Source organism: Hyposmocoma kahamanoa, unplaced genomic scaffold (genome assembly GCF_003589595.1).
Source record: "Hyposmocoma kahamanoa isolate Upper Pololo Valley unplaced genomic scaffold, ASM358959v1 157, whole genome shotgun sequence".
In the NCBI taxonomy this organism is placed as follows: domain Eukaryota; kingdom Metazoa; phylum Arthropoda; class Insecta; order Lepidoptera; family Cosmopterigidae; genus Hyposmocoma; species Hyposmocoma kahamanoa.
Genome location: NW_020653561.1, coordinates 1,951,592 through 1,973,020, shown reverse-complemented (window position 1 = coordinate 1,973,020; position 21,429 = coordinate 1,951,592). Strand labels below are relative to the sequence as shown.

Sequence of the window (21,429 nt, the reverse complement as noted above, 5' to 3'; positions counted from 1 at the left end):
GGCAAGGAGCCGCGCATGCCACGAAACACGCGCCCGCCAAGAAGCCGGGCACGCCACGAAACACGCGCCCTGCAAGGTGCCGCGCACGCCGCGAACTTATAGTACCAGGCCGTATAAATTACATATCGAGCTTTAGAAAAAGACTATCGGCTGATTTCAGGTTTGTAAGCAGCGACGTCTCTGTCACTCATACTTAAGTAACATTTCGGATTTGTCCGTTGTGCGACCGAAACGGCGCTCTATGAATCCGAAGATAGCCGATTATGGCCGGTAGTATTTTTCTAAATTTAAGACCTGGTATTGTACATTCTATAATTTTAAAAAGTTGATAGTTTCTGAGAAAAAAGGTAATTAATTTTTTTTTGTACTGAGAAATATACATTTTATTCTTTATCTCTTATTGTAGGAAAATGTAATGTGTGTGGTTTATTTACAGTATAGGTCCAATCATTCTTTATCAAGAAAAAAATAATCCATCTGCAGGTACTTGTGGCTTTATGTATAAAAAGGTGTCAAAATTTTAGATTTCTTATTTATTTTTTAACACAATATACTAGTTTCTACTTAAGTTTCGTGTTATTATTATAACATTCTAAATTGCACTTAAATTAATTTTTCTTTAGTCGAAGCTCACGTATTTTGTTAAAAAAGTACATAAAAAAAGTTAGCAATTTTGCCGCACCTTTACTTACAAAGACGCAAGTACATGCAGATGGATTATTTTTTTCTACATAGAAAATGATTGGAACTATACTGTGAGTAACCCACGCACGTTACATTTTCGTATATTTTGAGAAAAAAAATTAAATGTATATTTCTCCATACAAAAAAAAATTCCCCGAAACTATCAACTTTTCAAGAAAATACACACTAATAAAAGTTAGTAGGAATGTTATTATCTATCATATAAAAAAAAATTTGCTCGATAGTCCACAAGTTATTCCTATGTCCAAGAATTATCAATTCGGGCCCACTGTGCGGCGTTCCGTTTGTCGCGAACAATAATAATCGTAGTAAGTTATATCTAAATAATTAGCAAGTGTAATCATTAATGAGATTAGTGTGTTGTTTTGGCAATAAATATTTTTAATCTACACTATTTTATAAGATTTTATCGCACTTGAATAAACAGAATCTGTGTAAATGACAAATAGATGTTAAAAGTTTTACTTGAAGGATTTGTTACAAGAAATAAAAACAAACCAAAAAGTATGTTTTTTTTATCTTCTCGTTTCATATTTTCCAAATACTTGGCAAGGGCTTTGGGTTGGCGCAAGAATTTACTTTTAATTAGTGTCTGTGTTATTCCAAATTACTCGAAATGGTGAAGATGTAAAAATCCAACATCTCAACCGCCTTTAACATTCTGAAACATTTCAGAATTGTTAAGTAAGAGTAATCGGTAATTTTTGATGTGTTTTAAACCGTTGAGGGCTTTGACAGAATATCACCGAAGGTTATGTACAACAGATACCTTTGTAGCATTTATTTATTTATTCAATAACAAAAAGTATTTATAACGGTATTTACCATGGCGTTACATCAATTTAGAAACTCAAAAACAAAATAAAAGCACAATCAACCGGAATTAAAAAATAAAAATTTAAAATAAAACATATCGGTACTAATCTAAACTTAAATTATTAATATCACTAAAATCCTTCCTGTTTTCTCTATAGCACTCTCTTCCAGTCAGTCATCATGGATTGACGACTCCGTGATCGACTGGCTTACACACCGGTTTTGATGATGTCATCAGGTCTCAGGTTCGATCGCCGGGCGGGTCAATGTAGATAACTAACTTTTCTATATTGTCTCGAGGCCGAATGTTTGTGGTAGAGCAATTGTTTCCGATTTCCAATACACAAGAACTTTAACTACTGGATCAGAGCAACTTAGGTAAGATGTGAAAGAGTTCGTCCAGGGAAGTACTGCCACCTTATTTATTTCTGCCACCAAGCTGTAATATGAGCATAACTGCGTTCCAGTTTGGAAGGGTAAAGGGTGCTGGTGACATTACAGGCACATGGGACTTGTCAACTTATGTCTCAGGGTAACGGGCGTAGTGGCAGTAACCCTCAGATGAGGCATTGCAACTGTTATGGACAGGCGTATCGCTTACCAGCACGAGCTGCTCATCTCGTCTATGTCTAATATTTGTTATTTGTACTTTTATTCGACGGCAAGTCATGTACTTACGTTTGTATGCGTATATTCATATCCATCCGGATTCAAAACAGGAACTATAATCCAGTCTGCCCTACTCAAGAAACTTGCTGCATTTTGAGTCAGGCTATTCACAATATTTAAAGCTGCTGGTACAGTGATCCACTCTCTAGGATTTATGCCACCCTCGATTATAACCACTGGTTTATCCGTAGTTGCACTGTTTTCTGATACTGTCAAATATACAATAGGTCTGTCTTCGTCAGTTCTGTCAAATTCGTTGACTGTAATTCTTATCGTAGAATTCTCGTGTGCTTCTTGAAGAGCATGAAGATGATTAAGTATCTGAAATGGTACGTTTCTGTTTAATTTCACGAATCAATAATATATTCTCCACCTCACTAGCTCGGAAAGGCTTTCGTTCTCATTAAAATCTGAGCTCAAATCGCTTTTTCCACGCTAGCGTGGTAAAACGCTGACGATGGACTGTGGTGCACCTAAATTTTCTTTCGATGAACAAAAAACACAATGTTCGTACATTATATAGGTAATATAAATCCGTTGGTATATTTTATTCTTATTATACTTGACATTAAATTGACAGCGATAACTAATTGTCTTTATTAAATCTGATTTGTTATAGTTCAACTATTTTTCTTTCATCTACCATTTTCCTCGCTATAGTGAGGTGAAAAGTTGTGTGTTTCGCTCGGCACCAAAGTTGTATTGCCTCTCGTGCTACGCTCAGGATTCTACCTTTGAAACTCTCGCTTCGCTCGTGGTTCAATCTTATCCGCTCACGCGATACATGCAGCCGTAGACGCATACCGCACCTAGAGGTGCCGTTGATGATTTTATACCGGTTTATCAAATATCGAAGTTATAACAGGTAAAAGAACTAATACTAATTGCTATTTCGGTAACTACTCTAGCAAACCATAAAGGTTTTAATGCCTGGGTCTGTCATTTAAAAAAATAAACAACTTCAAAAATACGTCACGACAATCGTGTGTGTTATTGTTTGGGCTGGTGATTTCGGTGTTTATTTATTGAAAACATACCGTAAGTAGCGTTTTTTAAGTTTACCCTGAATATAAATGTTTATAAACTATACTTTAAGGAATAATTTCATGGTAAACGTGAGAACCAATCAAACGGAATATTATCATATTTACCCAAGTACACCAAAAATTTCATTAGTGCTTTTAAGTGCAGGATTTGCGGTGTATTACTGCATTTTATTTGTGATGTTTTTGTTGTAGTACGGAGGGTATTTATTTAGCTATGCAGAATAATAATTTTTATTTATAAAAACTTGTATTTAAACTGAATGCTTTTCTAATTTGCGAAACCAAATAGCCGCCATTTTGCGGTAGGAGGAGCGCATCGCGTGAGCGGTTAGGCTATTTCGCTTGCTCAGGTTTCAGTACTAGCACTCGCGTCGAACAACAACTTTTGCAGCCTTGCTTACCAATTAAGTATTTTTCACTTTAATGAAACAAACTGCATTGGCTAATGGATTCTATACAATAGATACTATGATACTCTTTGAAATTTATTTTTTATTGGATGTCGTTATATTTTGACACCACTTTTTTATGACGCTTATACACCCCCTTGACATTGTATTTCAAATTGTAATATTAGTCTGAATTCAACTACATTATCGTTATTTCATCGGTAAACAAATTACTTACACTTGAAATTGTTATATTGTTTAAACGTACTACCCATACATAATGAGTAAGACCCTCTGGGTGATGCTCCTTATAAACAAACACTTGTGCATATTTATTCATTCACAATATTTATTTCAAATGTCATAGATCGTAGACTTTTGTCATCACGTACGCGAAAGCTGTGTAATAATAAATAACTTAGTATAAAGTTTTTGTTTCACAATAGTTTCAAACCTCGTAAAATGCAAATTTTGAATATCAACCGGAATCTTATTGTAGAAGCGTGCACATGCCCCTTAAAGTACCGACACGCTATGATGGCCGTTTTGACGTTTGTTCGCTCATCAAGTTTCATACGTACTGTAAATGAATTTGGGCCTTTGTAAAGGGCTGTCAAGAACTGCCAGTTTATTTATATTCCTCTTATTACAGATGTTTCATTAAAAACATCTGTTTTATTCCTACTTCCACAAAACTTTGCAAACTATCAAAATAAGCCTATCTATTCCATGATAACTTTACTTACTTGTTCATATCTGTGGTATCTATCAAAATCAAACTCTCTATCCGGATCGTCATTTGTTGTTCTAGGACGTGATTTCTCTACCGTTTCCAAATGCCTGCAATTTGTATATTTTATTGATTTATTATTTAGTATAACAATAATAATCTTTATTTTTCTCTTTACACAGTTTACTTATAAATAAGTAATTAATATTATGGACTTATCATTAATACATCTTTGTAAGAAACTGGAGACTACACTTGGAATTGGCCTGTGTTACGGATGTGTACATGTACAGGTAACCAATGATAAATAACACTAAGAAATATTGCATGTGGCTACGCTCAATGTCGATTCCCTACCGAAGCACAGATTTGAATTTCTTATAATACTTTTTTCATAGTTCTTTACATTTACAAGCGCAATATTTTACAACAAGTCACGTGACGAACAAGTTGTGCGCATGGTGGCCACTCCGAGTTTTAAATCACAAAGAGTTGAGGCGTCCTGCCCCTCCCTAAGACAAAAGTTGACAAGTCCCATGTGCCTGTAATTTCACCTGTACCCTTGCCCTTCAAAACCGAAACTCAGTAACGTGAACATTATTGCTCGGCGGTAGAAGTAGATATGTTGGCAGCACTTCCCATGGCGAAGTCTAAATATGTTTCCATTAACATGGTGACTTTTGACCTTATTTATCTCAGGTTATAGGTCAATATTAAAAAATTTGGGTATTGCTACGACTTGTACAATAATATTTGAAATTTCATGCAAATCGGTTAAGGAACGGCCGAGTCATTCCATTTATAAATTACTCGGTCGTTCAATTTCAGTCAGCTACCGTGAAAGCGTCGCTCTCTCTGCTCACTGCGCTTTGGTAAATTTCACATCTAATTGCAATTAATACACTTTACTCAACGACTTCAACTATAGACAAGAACATTCACAGCAACTACATGTTCCAAACAAAACACTACCAATAGTGACAGTGTTTTGTTTTAATGTCGAATTTTGTCAAAGAGTATCAGTGCCATAGTAGCGTGGACAGAGGTGATTGTCTATACCTATATACCTATTGGGAATGAACTAGCAGGCAGATTAATATTGAGTGTTTACCAACGATATCTATCCATAGTTGGGGAATTAACGATAGTTAAACAATACATTTCTACTATTATTATTATATTACGACAAATTAAGTAAAAGAAAAAAATACAGTCGACTTGTTGAAATTATTGATTTTATGTTATGTACTTTCCTTGCGAAAAGGCAAAGGTCTTTAGACCATGCAGCCTAATCTTCTTTTTATATTTTTTAAATTTAAATATGGTAGCCATAGTAACTACTATATTTATATATTATCCCTGCTCTGTCATTATGTTTTCAGAACACTCTTTTGCTTATTAATCTACGATATTGAAGTATTGTGTCTTCACCGCACATTAGCGAAACACAGCGTGTGCATGGAACACATCTAGTGCGCTATCACACAGATATCGTTGATTTTACTGAACGAATGAATACAGTGACATTCAGAAGTATACATAATTTTGTTGCATGTACCCTAAGATCTTTTGTTTTGTTTTACTGACCTGGGAAACCTGTTTGACGACCTCAGTGGTCGAGTGCCTTTTATGGTGTCGCCATCTCTAAGGTCCCAGGTTTGATACTCAGCCGAGTCAATATAGAAAAAACTAATTTTCCTATATTATCTCGAGCCTGGGTGTTATTGGTACCGTCGTTGTTTCCAATTTCCTTAACACAAGTGTTTTAGTCACTTACTTTGGGACCAGAACAACGAATATGATGTTGTTTAATATAATTGTTAATTTGTAATGTAATTCTTTAAAAGGAAAAGGACTGCCATGGTATCCTTAAAAAAGTGATACTTACTCATACAAGTCCTCGACAGCTACATCTATTGGTATTGCCAACTCCTCCAACTGTTCTTCGAAGAAATCGAAATGAGAGGGGGGAACCACGGCTTTCCCTACAATGTTATTACCAAAAGAAGGTCTTCTAATAAAGTCTATGATATCACTTTTTAACTTGTTGTACCCATTTTGTTGTTCCTCTGTTTTGAATTTGACATTATAGATTCTATATCTGAAAGCGATAGTTGAAATTGAACATTAAAAAAAAAACGTTTTGTAAATAAAAAATGGTAACGGAAAAACTTTGAACCGTTTTCTTAGAAGTCACTAATTTCAAGTATTGTTTTATTCGAAAATCGTATTTTAGTTTGCCAAAAAAATTTCTACGAGTACATGGTTGGAGTATTTACAAGTCATTATCTACCCTTTATAGTCTTCATTCTTTGCTTCCACTAACAGAACAACACTAATAACTAGCAGCAACAACTTAAGGATCATGATTGCCCTCGAGTCTTGATGGAATGATATGAATATATACAAATTTGTGTAAAATTATTTATCTATGCTCTTATTGTTGGACTTATGTGTAAGGCAGGTCTATAAGAGGATTTAGATTACGTATGATTTACATGATAAAATGGTTATTAGACAAACGATCTCGAGTTGAATTTTTTTTAATATATGCCTTAATATATGTTCTTGAATATTTTGAAATGTATTGTAATTGTCGTCTTCGCTTAGGTCCACAATATATAAATATTTCTAAATTAGTAAAATACACAATATTTCATGTTGTTCAAATTTTGAACATCGATTTAAGGGAATTGATTCAAAAGAAACCATGTTGTTCAATAAGGTATCGATGTTTTCGCCTAGTATTATTATTTTTATTTTATGAAAAATGTCAAATAAAGTAATCAAATATATTTTAGATGTGACAGTTATTTGAAGCAAACTGTTTATTGAAAAACATTTCAGATATTCCTACCAGGTGGGATGGTTATGACACGATTTTGGTAATAATCTTTTCGCACTTGGTATTGTATTTATATATCGGTAAATAAGGGACAATTGAATTTTTAGATTGTCGCATTGAAAACGAAACAATCTTTTCCGATTTGAATAGCGTATAAACAAACCATCGTTATGGGTTTTTTGCAAATCACATGGTTACGGTTGACAATTGATAAGCCATTATTTATGCAGAATAACGTTTTTTTGCGACAAATTGGATTTTTTAAATTGTTTTAAAGTGTTTTGAAAAGTTTTTTATTGCATAATACACTCACCATTCACTATAACTTTTATAAAGGTTTTGTAATACTGTCAAAAGAAAAAATCGCTTAGAAACATCGCGTCTTGTAGACAATCATAAAAGCTTCATAGGAGTGAATATTCTTCTACAAGATCGACCACACTTAAGGAAGTAAAAATAATCTTTTCGTATTCTAAAGTTTTTCTATAGATAAAGCTATAGACAAAATGCTCCCAACAGTGTTTTGAAAAAAGCTTTAAATTCTTATCGCCATTTTTATTTTTAAAGAATGTCTATGAAGTAGCCGAGAAAATATTTTCTCTTCTTTTTAAAAAATAAATTTAAGTTGAAATTGGCTTGAAGAAGCCTAGAACTTCTTGGAAATGTTTTGCTTTGTGAGTTATTTTGTATATTTAAGCTTTCTATAAACATTTAAAACCCAAAATGGATAACTGTATTTTTATTAAGTTTATAGTATAAATATATAAACTTATATTATATACATAAATATTTAAAATTCAGCGAGCGCATTACTTTTATGACAAGTTTTACATCACTTTTCACAATGTATTTAAAGTCGCACGTCAATTCGCGCTTTCTAAACGATGAAACGTTGCGTGAAAAAGTCAGAAATATTATATCTAATTTCGCCATGTTGCAATTTTGATAGTTTATATTTTGTAAGCCATGAAACTTGAAATCTATTAGTATTAAGAGAATTGCGTCGTATGTTTGTAACGCTTTAGTATTTTGGTTTTAAAATAGCATTACTAAGAAAACTATCATATACTATAAATTATCTAGAAACTGTCTACAAGACTAAATAAAAACTGTCTACATTCTACAAATGGTCTTGTAGCAATCTAGAAGGGTTACTTGAGAAAAAAGATAATCACTCTTAACACTACAGATAGTTTCTCAAAGCACTCTTGTGATCTACTAATAAAGTTGTGCCCACTTTTACTTTAAATTATCACAAAAACCTTCTTCGAGATATCTTGACGGATTTTGAACTCTTAAAATATTCAATCGAATTAAATTCTATTAGATATCTTATAGTATATATTTAGATATGGGTGTACTGCTTGGGAGGAATCATCTATAAGGTATTTCAACGTGAGCCTAGAGTTTAGGAGGTGAGGTGCGGGGGGTCGCCTTTCGGGTCCCGCAATCTGTAATCCTGTCCAGCGCTGTATAATAACATGCATAAAATAAGAACAGGCGGAGAACATTTTACACAGATCCGACGTCGACAAGCACCGGACGGGGTAGAAGGCAGTGCGGCTTGTCGTTAACCGCTGGGCAATTTGCAAATTTGAGGATAAATGTCAATTTAACAACTAAAAGGGATTCAGTCGAAAATCAAAATTTAGCAGGTACTCTGTAGTACTTAAAGAGAAATATCTCCATGTAAAAATTGACGGATAAATCGAACAACATACATAAAACATTCCTTAGATACATAGCTGCCGAATGTATAACTTTCTCCTTTTTTTTTGAAGTCGGTTAAAAAAGAGAGACTTTGGGTAGATCTAAGTACTAAGAGATCAATGTAAATTGAAATTGATATTTTTTAGTTTTGTGACAAATAAATTTCTTCTTTTTTTTTTTCAAACAAAACCAAGGTTTCGAACGCTTAACAGATCCCATAGTCGCGGCTGACGTCAAATGAAAAAAGAAATATACGCGATTTATGTATCCAAAAAAGTTTGCCATGCATTATAAGGATCGCGAATAAAGAGCTCGAGAGGTTTTATTACAATATGTACTGCTTTCAAAGTAGGCATTGATAGAGTACAAGCAATGTTACTGCACATGATGTAGTCAGTGTAGCGTGTTCATTATGTACTCGTGTGTGAAAAGCACATGTAAACCTCATGTGTGTACACAATAGACATAGGTACTGAGGTGTGTTTAACATGCTACACTGCTGTGTATTACGCGTGTTCGTGATGTTTACGTAAATTTATCAATAATAAATCGTAATTCACTTAATATAGAGTTAGTACATAATATGATACACTCGCCGTGAATATTTAGCGGAAAAAAGTGAAAATGTAGAATTGCAACCGTCATTTTTAAATAAATATGAATTCGTTACAATGTAGCGTGTACGTTAGCATCAACTCAGTATTTACTATGCACAATATTAATCTATTGAAAGAAAATAAGGAGGTTCTCAATTCGACTGTATGTTTTTTTTGTATGTATGTTACGCGATAACTCCGGTATTTGTGAACCGATTTTCATGATTCTTTTTTTGTTGGAAAGGGGGAATTCTATAGTGGTTCCATTTCATTTTGAAGAAAATCATCCACCTCTAAGGGTGGCTGTTCACGCATTTTGATTCATTTTTATAAATAGCGCCTAAATTTTACTTAAGGAGCAATTATTATAATGGTTGATTTTGCTATTTCCCCAATTCAAGGCGTTTTTCTTTCAATATACTTTGAGTAGTGAGAACCGATTTTTAATATCTCCAGTGTCAAGTCCTGTATAGTGGCGAATTTAAGAATATTTCAATAAAACTTGGCAAATAGACGTAACTCCACGTACTTTTGAGGTCGGTTTTTTTAGTACTCTGTACTGATTATAGTATCAAGTGACGAGACGAACAAGTCATGCACCTGATGGTAAGCTACACGCTTGTCCATAACAGTTGTAGTGCCATTCTGAGCTTGAGTCACCTTGAGCCTATAATTTAACCAGTACCTTTACCCTTCAAAACCTTAACTGTAACAGTTTAACACTGATTAAATCAAAGTTTAATAAAAAACAGGTTTTTCAAGTCATGTTTACGAAATTTCATCATTATCATCATAGGTCTCCCTCAAAGATCGACACAACGACCGGTCTTGCGCTGCTTGCATCCAGCGGATTATCGGCAACCGTCACCAGGTCATCAACGTCTTCCGATACGCAATTGTAAATAGAGAACCGTTTGGCCCCATCGGTTATCTGTTCTGTGAGCAATGTGCCTTGCCCACTGCTATGGCTATCTTTGGGGGAGGCTTTTATCCAGCAGAGGACGTCTTTCGACTGAAATGATAATGATGTATGTGGTAAATTACGTCTGCACGTCAAAATTTGCATCAAGATTAAATAATAACAATAATACGATACATACTTCACAACTTAAAATGTAATATACCTATTGTCACTACGAAGTCACTTAATGCTTCTTCATAAAAATCAGAAGAGCTACTTAAAATATATGTACCCATGTGTGAAGAACAATTTAATTTTAGATATGTTACCTGTGAAGATACTAAAAACGTTTAAAACTTTAAAAATGAAAAATACTTGTGATTTGTGGGACATTTCTATTAAAATCATTAAGCATATCAAAAATATTATAGCTCCAGTATTAGTAGATGTATTTAATGGCTGTGTTGACAAAGGTATATTTCCTGATCTTATGAAACATAGTAAAGTCTTGCCACTATTTAAATCGGGTAGTAAAGATGACCCCAGTATTTATCAACCCGTCTCTGTTCTGCCAGCACTTAGCAAGATCTTTGAGAAAATTATTCTTGATCAGCTGAGTATACATTTTAGGAAATTTCGCCTCCTCCATAAAGAACAATATGGTTTTACTAGGGGCCGATCTACCACAGACGCTGGTATTGCGTTGTTAAAACATATCTATGAGGCTTGGGAGGGGTCGCAGAATGCCATTGGTGTTTTTTGCTACCTTTCCAAAGCTTTTGACTGTGTTGAGTATAACACTCTTTTGATGAAGCTCAAACGCTATGGAATCCGTGATAATGATTTAAAATTGATTCGATCGTATCTCAGTTCCAGAATTCAAAGAGTTAATGTTAATGGAAGCACATCGTCTGGATCGTCTATACAAATGGGAGTACCGCAAGGTTCAATATTAGGTCCCTTTTTATTTTTAGTTTATGTGAACGACCTACCTTTTTTTGTAGAAAACCGATGCAAAGTAGTCTTATTTGCTGATGACACTTCCTTGAGTTTTAAAACTAACCGAACAAAAAATAATTTTGACGACGTAAATAAGGCTCTTGCAGAGGTTCTTCATTGGTTTACTGTGAACAATTTACAACTGAATGCCAAAAAACTAAGTGTATAAATTTCACACTTCCAAATGTTAAATGTGTAAACAGTAAAATAATGTTGAACAATGATCTGTTGAAATTGGTTGAATCTACAGTGTTCCTAGGCATCACTGTGGATTGTAAATTACAATAGAATCCTCATATTACAGCCCTAGCAGCGAGACTCAGTTCGGCTGCATATGCGGTAAGAAAAATTAAAGAACTTACAAATAAAGAAACTGCTCGCCTAGTAAACTAGCTGTGGAAGTAGCTGTAATAAATTACAGCTACTTCCACAGCTTAATGTCATACGGCATTCTACTATGGGGGAAAACAGCTGACATTGCGACTATTTCTGTTTTAGAAAAGAGAGCTGTAAGGTCTATATATAGACTGGGAAACAGTGTCTACCATAAAAATTTTTTCAAAACTTTTAATATTATTATGGTAGCATCACAGTTTATTTTTAATTGTATTTTATATGTCCATCAAAATATTACTGTATTTAAGAAACACAGCGATATACACAAACGGAATACTAGAAATAAAGATAAATTAATCATGCCTCAATTCCGATTGCAAAAAAGTTTGTAATTCTTTTATGGGAGAAAGAATTACATATTTCAATAAAATACCGACTGAAATTGCATATTTACCATTTTATAAGTTTAAGATGTATGTTAAAAATAAACTTCTGGCAAAAGGGTTATTATACTGTCGATTAGTACATGAACGATAAAAATTTTGGAGTTAATATTATATCGTCTTGTTACCTACTTACCATTTTGTATGAATTGTTTTATTTACTTGACTTGTCTTTTTTTGTAATCTTTTGTGTGATTTTGACTATTCAAAAGTGCTTGTGAGTTAGGCTTACTTGAATAAAACTTTATTAAATAAAAAAATAATAATCTAAAATTCCTATGACGTCTTTGTAATTTATTTTCTTAATATTCCCGATAATCTTATTGTCATGTACAGTTTTAATCTATTGATAAATAACGCATCAATCATAATTAACACAAATAAGTAGTTTGTAATACCGTTGTTACAAGCGAACAATTTATCATTTTTGACGCAACGTACGTTTAATGTTCGTCGGAGATAGAACGTGAACGATATGAGGCGAATAGAAGCTAGTACACGTGGTATGTATTCCATTATCCGGCGGGTAATATCCTCGTATGCATCTCGTAGCATCTGCTAGCATACCCACCTTGTGGTAAACTGGCTGCGAAAACACTATTATATCAGTAATATCAATCATTACTTTATCTTAAATTATATGATTAGGTTTTTCGTTTAACAATATTTATCACAATAAAACAACATTCTTTTATCAAAATATTTACTGGAAAATATCACAGAAGATTATGTCTTTACGCGTTTCTGTAATTATCCCTTACGTATCTCGCACCAGCCTTAATACCTTCCCACGTCTCAAATCCAGCCTGTTCAATAAATGCTGGATCAACAAGGAAGCCTGCTAAGGTCCCAAGGCCGTATCTATATCCTGGCAATTCAAAAGTGTAAGCAAAACGATTTGTAACTTCCTGAGCGTAGTCTTGAGCACTTCCTGACGCTTGATATAAAACTGCCGCAACATTTCCAACAATGTAATTAGGATTCCAAGACGTTTTAACTTTATCTATTTCAGTTGCCATCTGAATACCAACCAGATGTAGAAACAGGCCATTTGGAGGAAGTTGTCCTGTGCCCATACCGTAAAGAATCATGCTTCCAAAACTATGGATATCAAGGAACAGTTCCAGTCTGTCGATATGTTCTTCGATAATATCTCGGACAATTTGGCTTTCCGGTTCCGAAAAAGCTTCTCGACCGTGGAAAAGGTCGGAACATACGATGTTGCTAGAATGAGATGACCAGTTGCTGTCAAAATTGCGATTTAAATCAACTCCAACGCATACGTCACCAACCATGTAACCAGTTGCACGATTTTTACGCCAAAGTCGATTCTATAAGCAATTAAAAATTCCGTTAGACATTAGTTCAACAGTGTACTCCAAACCAAATTTGCTAAAATGCCATGTAAACAAAATTCCGTTTGTGTTATATTACGGGCAGGACAGATGATTAATATTTAGGAATTTCTCCTCAAAGTACATAGAGCCCTAATTATATATGTAGAAATATATAAAATTGTATTATTAAGGTTACAAAATTCCTCAGGGACGCATATTAGGTAGTAATTTGTTTGCAATGCTTAATGATTTAAAAATCCGCTGCCTTTAAATTATGTTTACTTACTCCGTCGTGAGAAAATTCATATCCATCGGGATTGGCTATAGGCACTATGATCCAGTCAATGTCATTCACTAGATCTGAGTCCTCAACGTCAATGATAAGCTTCTCAATAGCGTAAAGAGTAGCTGACTGAGTGATCCATTCACGAGCATGAAGTAAGGTCTCCATGTAAATTACTGGTTTGCTAGAGTTCTGAAACATAAAAATAAACGACATATCCATAAAAGAATGTGCATGTTATTGTGGAATTTGATTCGATACAATCACGTCTTATGAAATGGGATTGCAAAACCAGCTATAAATGAACCTTCATAGTGAGACTTCGGTTGCAGTCGTATCTAAAATAAAAAACTATTAAAAAAATATTTTCAAACTAACTTTGTCCATGCAATATATCGATATTCAACTAAGCTATAAACTTGAAATTGGGCATAATACGACTAGTACGGCTGAGTTATCACGTGTAAGAATTATTTCATCGAGTTCTTTACGCTTTAGTTTACGCGATTGCTCCTGCATTGGAAATAAAACTGTGCTTTAAGGTACACTATTTGTTTATTTAATCGTTATACTTATTTTTTCACACTAACCAACATTTCGGGCTAATTCTATAGTGCCAAGTGACGGGACAAACAAATCGTGGTGGTAAGCGACAAGTCGGAAAACTCCAGCAACTTTGGAACTCCAGGTCTGTATGTGTATCAATTTTGGTTTATTACCTGTATGTTGATGACTGTTTGTTTCCGTGAAATAAATAAAAAAAAGCCTATCCATAGCAGTATCACTCAGAGCTTTAACCGCAAAGATTTGAGGGGCACTGCAACCGTCACCCTGAGACATGAGTTGATAAGTCACGTGCCTGTAGTTTCACCAAAACTCTTAAGAGGTCACACATACATTAGCCAGGTGGCTAGTTCGTTCAGCAGAGAAAAAGCTATTCATGGCGGCTCTTTAATTCTTATTAAATATAATTTAAAATTTGAAGAACGGACAGATATTGTGAGCCTATCTATTTAGCTGACTATAGAGATATCCTGCATAGAGCTTGAACGGCTTGTTTTATCAAGCGTGTACAGACTCCCTCATTCATCTTACGAACTATTTGAAAAAAAAATTAGATGAAGTTTTAGGCCAATTAAATAATCCAAATAAATATATTGCTGTTTGTGGTGACTTCAATGTTAACTTATTAGGAGATTCCAGTGCTAGCAGTAGGCTCATATCATTTTTCCAATGTTACAATCTTGTGAATCTTTTCTTGGTGCCTACTAGAATAACTTCTACTACTGCCACTTGTTTAGACAACATTTATACTAACGCCGTACCTCGTAATAAATCTATTATAAATAAATTAACTTCTGATCACTGCGGTCAATTGGCCACTTTTAATATAACTGTTAACAAAATGCCAAAAAAGAATATCACATTTGTTCCGATAAATAATGGTCGACTTAAAGCTTATAGAAATAATGTAATCCTTAAACTAACTGACATTCCGTACGTTAACAATCCCAATAAATTGTATAATTCAGGTTCCGTCATGTATTTCCAAACGACATTGTTAAAGCCTTTAATCTATAAACACAAAAAACACTGCTGATCTTGATGATCTTTCAGTCAGAATAATTAGTTCTATAGTTGATTGTATTGTGCCTTACTTAGCCTGTATCTTTAATAAATGTGTTGATGATGGTATCTTTCCTGACCTCATGAAGCAAAGTAAAGATATTCCACTTTTCAAATCTGGTAGTATTTCTGACCCCACCAATTTCAGACCTATATCAATACTACCAACTCTCAGTAAAATATTTGAAAAAAATATTCTAAATCAGATGTGTGCACATTTTTATAGTAATAACTTAATGTCTCCTAAACAATTTGGTTTCACTCAGGATCGCTCTACAACCGATGCTGGTGTCGAGTTGATTAATCATATATTTGATGCATGGGAAGTCTCACGTGACCTTTCCAAGGCTTTTGATTGTGTGCACCATGATACACTGGTCAGGAAACTTCGCCATTATGGTGTGGCGGAACGTGATCCCGACCTTCTTAAATCATATTTGCGTGGTAGGGTACAGTGGGTCGATGTTAATGGTACGAGATCATCAGGGTCTGCAATTAGCATGAGTGTCCCTCAAGGTTCAATTCTAGGTGCATTTTTGTTTTTAGTTTATATTAATGACTTACCTAGCCTTATGGAGGGTATAAAACATAAGATAGTATTGTTTGCTGATGACACTTCCTTATTATTTCAAGTTAAAAGGCACCAATGTTCCTACGACGATGTGAACAATGCTATATCTAAAGTAGTTGATTGGTTTGCTGTTAATAACCTACTCCTTAATGAGAAAAAAAAGAAATTGTGTGAAATTTACATTACCCAATGTTAGAGAGACGGTTACAAACATTGTAGTTAGAAACGAAAAATTGAATTTTGTGGATACAGTTGTATTTCTAGGTATAACGTTAGATGCTAAATTGCAATGGGGTCCCCATATAAGTAAGTTATCAAAACCGCTCGTCTCTGCAGTGTACGCGATTAAAAAAATAAGGAAACTTTCAGACGTCGAAACCGCTAGATTGGTTTACTTCAGCTACTTTCACAGTCTAATGACATACGGCATTTTGCTTTGGGGTAATGCCGCCGATATCAATGGAATCTTTGTCCTGCAGAAACGTGCAGTTAGGGCAATTTACAATCTGGGCCCCAAAGTATCTTTGAGAGATAAGTTTCAGGAAATTAACATTCTTACACTAGCCTCACAATACATTTATGAAAATGTAATTTATGTTAAAAGGAATAGTAATTTGTTTATGAAAAATAATGATAGACATAACATTAATACGAGGAATAAAAATAAACTAGCTTTTCTTAAAAAAAATCATTTAAGGGGCAATGTATATGCTTCTATAACAAGATTCCGGTTGATAATATGTACAAAATTTGCCTTTCACGAGGTTTAAAACTATAGTGAAACAAAAACTTTATACTCAAGGTTATTATACAACTTCTGCATACTTGGATGACAAAAATCCGTGGTAGTAACCCGTTTAGTTCATGGAGGTAGTCTCGATCTCAGATGTTTCAAATAAAAAAAAATGTATTGTAAATGTTGAATGTGTACAAATGTTATTTACAAAGAGCAACCCCTATAGTGTCTTGCTCATTCTTCACAGGGGAATCTGCCTTACGATTGAGCGATAGAGTTTAACCTTTGTGACGATTTCAAGTGCAATAATGCTTACCTATGAAATGAAGATTATTTTAAATTTGAATTTGAATTTGAAAACAATTTAGATAAGACGGAGAAGGCTTCAAAAAAAAAGGAGGAGGTTCTCAATTCGTCTGTATGTTTTTTTTTGTATGTATGTTACCCGATAACGGCGCCACTTGAGAACCAATATTGATGATTCTTTTTTGTTGGAAAGAGGGCACCTCAAAAGTGGTCCGATTTAAATTTTAAGAAAATATTCCACCTCTAAGGGCGGCAAACTAGGGGATGAATGACTTTTGAGGTCGGTTTTTTAACCAGAGGTTAGGTTAGGTTATTATGATATCAAGTGACAGAACAAATAAAAATATGTCATGGCCTGCTGGTATGCGATACGCTCGTCTGTCAGGTGATAATTAAATCGCAAAAATCTGACCCTGTGGCCGTCACCCGGAGACTTACGATCATTATTATAATCAACATCATAATTCATTCATGTACAAAATAAATGTAGTTTCAATGTGTCCGGTCAAACATTAGACATATAAACATATTGAAAGCATATTATACATTATTAGGTAGGGAAGTACTACCACCTTACCTATGTCTGCCGCCAAGCAGTACTGTAAACATTATTGTGTTTCAGTTTCGAAAAAAATAAATAAATAAACTAGTTATTCTTGACAGTCGACTTCACAAAATAAAAAAAATCGTTTAAGAGGCAATGTATAAGCTTCTATAGTAAGATTCCGGTGGCTAGGCAAAATTGGCCATTTACGAGGTTTAAAACTATTGTGAAACAAATACTTTAAACTAAAGGTTATTACATAGCTTTCGCGTACTTGGATGGTAAGGATCCGTGGTTGTAACCTGATTAGCTCCTTCAGGTTGTCTCAATCTAAAATGTTTGTTATAAATATTGAAAAATGTTAAATGTATTCAAATGTATATTTATGTAAAAAGAGCAACCTCTAGAGTTCTTGCTCATTCTTCTGACTATGCCTTACTAATGACCAGTAGAGTTTAATCTATGTAACGTTTTCAAGTGTTTCAGATTATTTGAATTTTTGGAAAGGTAAGACTGCTGATGAAATTACAGACATATGGGACTTGTCAACTTATGACGTCTCAGAGTGTCGGGTGCGGGTATCATAAAAACAAAATATGAAATTCGACTAATTTTGTTAGTAGAATTATTGAAGAGATGTCATTTTGCAAATGTGATTCATAGATTAGATTTCATATTTATTAATTTCGTAGCTGTTGATAAACAAGCTGCTATTGTATTTTTTAACGCAAAATGACGCATTTCACTTTTAAGAGACGAAACCCGCTTCCACGATCTGATTTCTTAACAATAAACAGTTACATTCATACGTACAATTGGGTTAGTAATGGTGATTAATGACTTGTAACAGTCAAGTTATTATTGTAAAATATTCACCTGGAAGTTAGTAGTCGAAATCTTTAAGTACTTTATGGGTCGTTCTTCAAAGCTGTAACCACCAACAACCAGGGTGACGACATCAGGGTGTGCTTCTGCGATTTTTTCCAAATACTCATCAATCTGAAAAAAAAACAATGTATGTTACGGATTCTTTTTCTTTTTTATAGTGTTATAGATGCATCGATACAATCGATGAGTACGCCAGTGTTAAGGAAAGGAAGATACTCATTTTTTACATAAAGTCGGGCCGGTGATAATTTAAGGATATTCGTGAGGGAATCCGTGATAGCTGCTGATGCGGTTACCACGCTGGTCTGCCACGCAGAAATCCTGGGTTCGATTCCCTGACCGGGAGATATATTTGTATGGCCTACACTTGTTTCTCTGGTGAGTTTTGATGTTATTTATGGTTGTTTATGTACGTGTCTATGGCACTCGCAATACAGGGTTTCTTGTACTTTCGAGAACGCCTACTTACAAACTATAAAATTTAAGGTCAAATACCTCTTCATATGTATAAATTTTGTCTAAAGGCAACGCCTCACTTTCGGCTCTGTTACTCTTCTTTCTCCGTGCATCAGCCAGTAACTGGTCTTCTAAGTCCAATAATCTGAAAAAAAGTCAATTATTTACTAACCGATTTCAAAATAGGAGGAGGTTCTCAATTCGACTGTATGTTCTTTTTTTTTTCTTTTTTTTTGTATGTATGTTACGCGATAACTCCGGTATTTGTGAACCGATTTTCATGATTCTTTTTTTCTTGGAAAGGGGGTACTTCCATAGTGGTCCCATTTCATTTTGAAGAAATCATCCACATCGAAGGGTGGCTGTTCACGCACGAAGATTCACTTTTATAAATAGCGCCTAACTTTAATTTAGGAGCAATTACTTTAATGGTTGATTTTGCTATTTCTTCAATTCAAGACGTTTTTCTGTCAATATACTTTGAGTAGTGTCGTAGTGAGAACGTATTTTTATTATCACCAGCGTCAAGTCCTGTATAGTGGCGAACAAGAGGATATTTCAATAAAACTTAGCAAATAGACGTAATTCCACGTACTTTTGAGGTCGGTTTTTTTAGTACTCTGTACTGGGATTATAACTCAACAAAACAACATTCGTGTACAACCGAGACCAACTTAAGTAAGTCTGTCGATTTCCACACACGACCCAACACGTGGGTTCAAGTCCCACCGGGTCGAAGAAATTTTTCTGTGTGTTCGATCTTTGTTTAGTCATATTCATAACAAATCTAGTGGAGTTAAAACATTTGATCGACAAGCATCACCTGCGTCAGTTGTGATGCCTGTAAAGGTATCGGCTGCGGTGAGAAGGTTATTCAAAAATCTCTCACTAGATGTCACTAGCAGCGACGAAAAATCAGTATACAAAAGTCTATAATAAAAACACATAGGAGAATTTCGACGACTCGGTAGCTGGATCCATGGCTCAGATGGTTAGAGCAATGCTACGATGCTGCATGGACGTGGGTTTAAGTCTCAATCAAGAAATTTTTTTCTGTGTGTTCGATCTTTGTATTCATAATCAATCTGCGGGCAGCGCAGGACCGATCGTCGTGGAGATCGTTGGGGGAGGCCTATGCCCAGCAGTGGGCGTCGTATGGCTGAATGATGATTCATAATCAAATTATAAATTTCTTTATATTTCTAAACAACAGATTAGAACCGTATGTCGCATGCAGTTTAATGTAAATGTACTCTCATTGAAGATAAAGGTTATATTACATTGCTCGTCCTAAATCCGTCGCAGCGCCAAATTGAGCTAATCCTAAATTCATTTCTTATTTGTCGAAATTTCTATTATGGCACACCCCGGATACTCCATACAACGGTCGAAAGTTATTTACCTACTACTACTACATACAGCATGGCGCTATCTGCACACTCGCAAATGTGTGAGTAAAGTGGCAGGGTTACCCATCACTTTCTCGTACGTGGTCAGAGCGGTAACATTGCGAAAATACTAACGCGTATCTGTTATTTATAATTACACATGTTCATTACGTATTTATATCGACATAATATTATATTTTTCATTAATTCAGTAATTAGAATAATGAAATAAAAGCACTTTTGGACAGGTACCTTTAAATAAGGTAACCAAAGTATTTGAAACTGCGTGTCCAAGTTTATCATTACCTAGTTAATAGTAAAAGTATATTCACTACCAAATATTAAACGGCAGTACAAATTGAAAATTCGAGAATCCTTGTCTACTAGCTCACGAAGTTATAGCGTATTATTATATTGATATAATAACCGCTCACGCGATACATGCAGCTGTAGACGCATACCACACCTAGAGATGCCAGTGATGATTTTATACCGATTTATCGGATATGCAAGTTATAACAGGTAAAAGGATAATATTAATTGCTATCTCGGTAACTACTCTAGCAAACCATAAAGTTTTTAATGCCTGGGTCTGTCGTTTAAAAAAATAAACACCTTCAAATATACGTCACGACAATCGTGTGTGTTATTGTTTGGGCTGGTGATTTCGGTGTTTATTTATTGAAAACATACCGCAAGTAGCGTTTTTTAAGTTTTCCCTGAATATAAATGTTTATAAACTATACTTTAAGGAGTAATTTCATAGTAAACGTTAGAACCATTCAAACGGAATATTATCATATTTATCCAAGTACACCAAAAATGTCATTAGTGCTTTTTAAGTGCAGGATTTGCGGTATATTACTGCATTTTATTTGAGATGTTTTTGTTGGTAGTACGGAGGGTATTTATTTAGCAATCCAGAATAATAATTATTATTTATAAAAACTTGTATTTAATTATTAATACAAAGATCGAACACTCAGAAAAAACACTCAGAAAAAATTCCTTCGATCCGGTCGGATTCGAACCGACGTCTTCTTGCATACCGTGCCAGACGCTATACAAACTAAGCTACGGAACGAACCAACGGACCTCACGAATTCTTC

The 21,429-nt window shown here is 34.5% G+C and overlaps 2 protein-coding genes across 2 annotated transcripts in view; both read right to left on the bottom strand.

Moving 5' to 3' along the window:
* The window catches only part of LOC113240586 (carboxypeptidase B-like), a 9,471-nt gene extending 2,749 nt beyond the window's left edge, over nt 1–6,722 (bottom strand). The window contains exons 1-4 of the mRNA XM_026477920.1: nt 6,649–6,722; nt 6,244–6,456; nt 4,372–4,465; nt 2,200–2,511 (exon numbers count right to left, since the gene is read on the bottom strand). Of these exons, the coding sequence (XP_026333705.1) occupies nt 2,200–2,511; nt 4,372–4,465; nt 6,244–6,456; nt 6,649–6,722 (693 nt within the window). The remainder of the gene's footprint in view (nt 1–2,199; nt 2,512–4,371; nt 4,466–6,243; nt 6,457–6,648) is intronic.
* A 6,193-nt stretch (nt 6,723–12,915) lies between these two features.
* Nucleotides 12,916–21,429, bottom strand: part of LOC113240585 (carboxypeptidase B-like) — a 33,142-nt gene continuing 24,628 nt past the window's right edge. Inside the window, exons 2-5 of the mRNA XM_026477919.1 lie at nt 18,972–19,077; nt 18,465–18,587; nt 13,809–13,997; nt 12,916–13,516 (exon numbers count right to left, since the gene is read on the bottom strand). Coding sequence (XP_026333704.1) covers nt 12,920–13,516; nt 13,809–13,997; nt 18,465–18,587; nt 18,972–19,077 — 1,015 coding nt within the window. The 3' untranslated portion in view covers nt 12,916–12,919. The remainder of the gene's footprint in view (nt 13,517–13,808; nt 13,998–18,464; nt 18,588–18,971; nt 19,078–21,429) is intronic.